The sequence below is a fragment of the Neopelma chrysocephalum genome, unplaced genomic scaffold (genome assembly GCF_003984885.1).
Source record: "Neopelma chrysocephalum unplaced genomic scaffold, ASM398488v2 Primary Assembly neopelma1_96852, whole genome shotgun sequence".
In the NCBI taxonomy this organism is placed as follows: Eukaryota; Metazoa; Chordata; class Aves; order Passeriformes; family Pipridae; genus Neopelma; species Neopelma chrysocephalum.
Genome location: NW_020925495.1, coordinates 1 through 5940, shown reverse-complemented (window position 1 = coordinate 5940; position 5940 = coordinate 1). Strand labels below are relative to the sequence as shown.

Below are 5940 nucleotides of genomic sequence, written 5' to 3'. Positions count from 1 at the left end.
GGGAAAGAGCAGGGAGAGCTGCAGAGGGTCCAGCAAGTGGAGAGAGCAAAGGATATCTGCCCTCCACCCAGCTCTCTGCCCACTGCCTTGGCACGGCCTTCCCTTGCAGCTCCTGGCTGGAGGGGGCCTGGCAGAGGAGCTGCCATGCCTGGGAAAGCCCCAGTGCCCCAGGCTGAGGAAGGCAATGGCAGACAGGCAGGAAAGGCTCAGGCTCCCACAGCATGGCTGCCTCCTGCCAGCCCAGCTGGCCCTCGCTGCCCACAGCCCAGAGCCCCTCTGCCCTGTCCTTCTTTGGGAGAGGCTGTGCTGGGGCCGCGCTCCAGCCCTGAGCAGTCCCAGCTTTCAGGCAACATCATGGCTGAGCCCTGGGACCCCCGTTGTCAGCTGGCCAGGAAAGTGGGATCCCAATGTGCTTCAGGGTGTGCTGGTGGGCCCCAGCCGTGCCCAGCCCCGCAGGGCCCCTCACTCACCGATCTTCAGGGGCTGCATTGTGGTCGCCTCGTAGGAGGACGGAAGCTGCAGACCTGGAGAGCGGCTCTCCTGGGAAGAGCTGTCTTCCATCCAGGCCTGCCTGGGGCAGGCGGGGGGTCTCTTCTCCATCCTGTGAATGAAAGAACACAGGGGGGAGCCTGCCTACGGAGGGCGTCCGAATGGTGGACTCGAACGCCCTCAGCAAAAATGCCACGGCCAAATCGCCTCAGGCAAAGTGCCTCAGGCAAAAGGCCTCAGCCAAAGGCCTCAGCCAAAAGGCCAAGGCAAAGTGCCTCAGCCAAAAGGCCAAGGCAAAGTGCCGCAGCCAAAAAGCCAAGGCAAAGTGCCTCAGCCAAAAGGCCAAGGCAAAGCACCTCAGGCAAAGCGCCTCAGCCAAAAGGCCTCGGCCCAAATGCCTCAGGCAAAAACGCTTTGGCAAAACACCGCAGCCAAACACCAGGGGTCATGGACAAGATGCGGACTGCACACGGGGGCTTCTCGCCAGCGCTGCACTCCTCTCCTGTCCGGTCGCCGTCCTGACGGACACTGACCCACCGTGGGCCACGGCCGCGCTGAGCACACCTGCTGCAGTGGGGTGTCACAAAGGGCCCCTCTGTGACCCGCTACCGGCCGCTAGCAACAGGTCCCAGTGCTTGTTGACGTGGCACCTGCCCCAGCAACGGGTCCCGGGGAGCCACCACGCAGGCAGAGACAGGCAGGGTGTCCCTGGGGGCACAGGCCTGCCTCAGCCCTGGGCACCCAGCTGCCCTCAGGGGATCTCCAGGCCCCACTTTGCTCTCATGTCTCCTTGGGACATCCCCAGGAGCCCCACGTTCAGACAGCCCTGCGTGCCCCCAGGACCCCCCTTTCCTGTCCCCACGCTGCAGAGCCTGGCCTCTGAGCCCTTCAGTCACATTAAATGCATAACATTTGCTCAAGCTTAACAGAAACCGTGGCTTTTGTCGCCTCTTCTCTTTCTCCCACTGACCAGCAAGAGCTTTTCCCCACTCAACAGCTCTTCCAGCACCGGGCCGCTCAGGAGCCCTCCCAAGGCCTTTGCCGCACCCCAGGCCCCTGTGCGGCACCCCGAGCTGCCCCAGGGTTGGTTGAGTGGCCCTGCCAGGCTGGCGGAGTCCTGAGGGGGGCTTAGGGTTGAAGGGGGGAGGATGGCACCCAGGGGGATTCCTGGTCACCTAGGAAGGCTTAGACTAAACTACCCCAGGGATCCAGCTGGAAGGGCCAGGCTCCTCAGCATGCTGGGAGCTGTCGTCTGCTGGCACAGCCCAGCTGAGCGGCCACATTGGTCCATCTGAGGGGCCAGGAGCTGTCGTGCTGCTGCTCTTGCCTCACTTCTGTGCCTCTTCTACAGAATCAGACCAAAGAAGCCCCCAGAAGCCCAAAGGGCCCTGGAACAGCCCCTCTCTGACAGCCCCAGAGGTGCCCTGGAGCCGCTGCCCAGTGTGACCTCGCTCAGGCACCTTCAGAGCCCTGCTCTGCCCTGAGGGGCTGGTGTGGGCGTCCGCGCTGCCTGGGGACAGCCAATGGGGACAACTGGGAGTCCAGGAAAGACGTGGGGAAGGCTATCTTGGCAAAGAGTCCCTGCACTTTGAATTTCCATCCCATCCCCTCAGGACTTGTTCATTTTCCGTTCCAGGCCCTCCAGGCCTAGAGCCCTCCTCATACCACAAGTCCTCTCTGAACCCTCTCTTATGCTGGGGCTGCCTCAGCCTGGGCCACTTGCCCCCCCTGCACCCTAATGCACCTTTGGATGTGCTCCAGAGGCCACAGTTTGTCCCCTGGTCCCCGCAGTACCCTCCATCCCCCTCCTTGTGCCCTTCCTTGGAGCCTCACGAGCCCTCCCTTGGCCCTCGATGGACACAAAAGCCCACGGTTTGCTCTTCTGCAGCCAGGAGAGGCCTCTTGGTCACAGGCCCACCACAGGACTCCTCCACCTGCCCTGCAGCTGTCTTCAGGCCAGATCATACAATCACAGAACCATTTCGCTTGGCAAAGACCTGCAAAATCATCCAGTCCAAACTTGCACCCATCCCCACCCTGTCAGCTAGATCTTCCTCATGATCACACACAAAGCCTCCTGAGGCCTTCAGTGCACCCCAGGCCCCCAGCAGAAACCACCCCGCCAGGGCTTTCCATGCCACAAGTGTAAAACAGAGCTCCTCACTCATTTCCAGCTTCAAGCTCTGGAGCCCCAGCACTTCCCAGGGAGCTCTGGGATCCTGTGCGGCCCACTCAGGGCTGAGTGTTCCTCATGATTCCATCCTTCTGTGCCTGGGGGGGGCCACCGGAGACCCTTTGCACTTTGGGGTACCGGAGATGGAATTCGGAGTCCACCAAGGAAACGTGGGGCTCTGCAGCTACACTTCAAGGCCCGTGGGGATAGTTTGGGATCCCAGGGATGACATTTGAGGCCCCCTGCAGAAAACTAAAGGGCTCTATGCCTGCAGTTTGGGGACAAGTGAAGCCTTTTGGGGTGCCGGGGGGGAATTTGGGCCCTGCAGCTGTGACATTCCCTCTGGGAGACAGGCAGACTCTGGGGAAGTTTGAGGGCAGCGGCCATGATGGGGGACAATCTGGGGTCTGGCAATGTCTCTGGGTGAGCTCCTGCTCCTGAGCTCAAGCTGCCCTGTGGCAGCTTCTAATGGTTTTTGAGTCTAGGCCTGCCTTCCTGGTAACCAAGGTCAAAACCAAGGAAGCTGGTTCCACCGATTCCTTTACGTAAACAGACATAGAAATATGAGGGGAGGAGAGATTGACTCTCCCTTCTCTTCCGCCGAGGTCTGAAGGTGACGGGCTCCCCGCGGCCGGTCTTTGCTTGTGTGGGCTGAGGCCCGGTCGGGCCTGTTGTTTTCTGTCGGTGCGGGAAGCGGAGGGAGGCAGCGGTGTCTGGCATGATCGTGCTTTCTCAAGGAAAGCAGTAAGATTTTTTTTTGCTAGTTCTTTATCCATTGTGCATACCTGTTTTGGGTTTTCTTTTGTGCTTTTGTCCCTTTTCCTTCTCCTTTTGGGGGGGAGTTTGGGGTTCTCTTTTTATATGGACATAGTATTCTTACTGGCTAGAACTGTGATATATGTACATATGTATGTTTGCTCTACCTCTGCTATTTGGGGTTTTTTTTCTCTCTGGGAAGTAAGCTTTTTTGCTGGGTCTCAGGGACTTGGTGGGAAGCCAGGTCCAAACCAACATGCGGCTGCAGCACAGGGCTTGCTGCCATGCCACCTCCTGGGGGGCTGAGCCTGGGAGGACACAGGGATCCCAGAGTGGGGCACCGTGTGGGGACACAGGGATAACTTTGGCTGTCCAGGCTGGAGAAGAGAAAGTTTTGGGGTGACCTTGCAGCCCCTTCCAGTGCCTAAAAGAGGCTCCAAGAGAGCTGGAGACAGATTTTGGACGAGGGCCTGGAGTGACAGGACAAGGGGGAATGGCTTCACACCGGCAGAGGGCAGGGTGACATTGGCAGTGGCCCTGAAATGGGGCGAGAACGCTTGGGCAGCAGCTTGTCCTTTAGCCAAGGCGGCTTCTCCCTGGGAAAGCCCCAGCCAGGGCTCAGCTTGTCCCACAAGCCTGGGGCCAGGGGTGCTAAGGGGGGAGCGTCCCACTGCCTGCGGGGCAGCCCAGGAAGGACACGGTCGGCTGGGCACACTCAGCACGGCGCAGCTGAAGGACACCAGGGCTTCGGGCACGTTGTTCCAGCTTTATTGAGCCCCAGTCCTTTAGCCAAGGCAAGCTGCACCTCTGCCGGGGCTCACGGCCAGCAGCAGCGCAGTGCTCGTAGGAGGCCTCTCGGTCTCTGCTGCACGCAAGGACTCCTCAGAATGGAGGTTGTCCGAGCTGCCAGGGTGCTGACAGAGATGTCCCAGTCTTTCTCCAGGGGCTGAAGCGCTGTGATGGAAAGAAAGAGAGCCCAGATAAAACCCCACGTCTGCAGAGACCCTCTGGATTCCCGACAGACCACGCTCCCCACTCACCGCTCAGGATGTCAGCCTGACTCTCCGTGATCTGCTCCCTCAGGCGCCGTGTGATGAGTCCTGGGCACAGAGCTGCATTAGCCCCTGCTCCCCAGCCTGCTCCCAACAGCAGGGCCCCCAGTCCTACCCTCCTCCCCCTCAGCACGGCTGAGCCCAGGAGTCCCCAGAAGCTCAGGGGAGTGGGACCGAGCAAGGCGGCCACCAAGCCCCGCTGTGTGGGCAGGGCTGGCAGAGGGAGGCAAGGCCCTGCCCGGGGTGGCCGGGGCTGGGGCAGCTCCAGGGCTGCCCCTTGTTCCTGGGGCGGCAGCGGCACAGGGGCCAGGCTGCCCCCAGAGGCAACGCAGGGGCTGGCACTCACCGATGAACCTGACGGCCGCCAGGCGCACGTTGGCCTGAGGGTCCTGCAGGTAGGGCAGGCTCTGGTGGATGAAGTCTTCAGCCCTGTTCCTGCTCTGCTGCAGCTGCAGAGAGAACAAGGCATGTCTCTCCAGGGCTATCACTGGGGCAGTTGGCTGGAGCAGTGCCTCCTGCCAGCACCCCCTGGGAGGGAGAGGCCTCCCCTCCTGCTGGCTACAGGGAGGGGCCAGGGGCCAGCAGAAGAGCCCCTGGGGCTCTGTTCTTGAGGGCAGCAACAAGGATGCAGCTCCAGGCTCTGCCCAGCTGCAGAGCCCCCAGCCCAAATATGGGATGGGGGACAGCCCTGCCCCAGCCTGGGCCCCACAGCTTGTCCTTACCAAGCACGCTCCAAGCTCCCACAGCCTCTCTCTCCGCAGCAGGTGCCAGAGCGTCTTCCACTTCAGCAGCTCCGCGGCAGCAAGAAGGGCTTCCCTGGAGGCCTGCAGGACAGCCTGAGCTCAGAGATGGCCCGAGGGCCTGGGCAAGGAGACCTCTAGGCTCTGTTCCTGGGGGGATCCTGCCTTTAGGAAGCTGGGACATGCCCTAGCCCAAATGTCTGGGAGGCTTTGGGGGACAGCCCTGGGGGACAGGCATGGAGGCTCAAAGGCCTGGCCTCCGACACAGCCTGTGGGGATGCCCCTGTTCAGGCCGTGGTGGCCACGGGCTGCTGCCGAGCCCAGCAGGAGCAGGCAGGGCAGGTGTTGCACAGGGCCGTGCCAGCTTCTCTGGCCCTGCTGGCGCTGGCTCCGCACAGACCTTCCCACGGGCTGTGCTGGGGGAGCGCTGCCCGCTGCCAGCAGCCCTTGGCCCGATGCCCAGGAGCCCTGGGGGGTGTCAGCCCAGCCCTCTGTGTGTCAGGGCTCAGCCTTCAAAGCTGTACCTCGGCCACGCTGGGGACCTGGTCGCTCATGCGGAAGAGGAGAGGCACCAGTGCCCACCACACCTCCTTCCTCATCCTCTTCTCGTCCCTGCCGACCACGAACTGCAGCAGCTCTGCGAGCATGCGGATGGACAGCTCTCGCAGCTCGCTGCACTCCTGGTGGGAAGCAGGAAAAGTGAGCTTTGCAAACGGCAGCTCCCTGCCCC

The 5940-nt window shown here is 61.8% G+C and overlaps 1 protein-coding gene across 1 annotated transcript; it reads right to left on the bottom strand.

The window, feature by feature from the left end:
* Nucleotides 1-4167: 4167 nt before the first annotated feature.
* LOC113960740 (maestro heat-like repeat family member 5) lies at nt 4168-5900 on the bottom strand. The gene is made up of 5 exons (XM_027670482.1): nt 5735-5900; nt 5193-5294; nt 4817-4919; nt 4459-4518; nt 4168-4372 (listed from the first exon to the last, which is right to left on the bottom strand). The coding sequence occupies exons 1-5, from the start codon at nt 5855-5857 to the stop codon at nt 4236-4238; spliced, it is 525 nt and encodes a 174-aa protein (XP_027526283.1). The 5' UTR covers nt 5858-5900; the 3' UTR covers nt 4168-4235.
* Nucleotides 5901-5940: the final 40 nt, after the last annotated feature.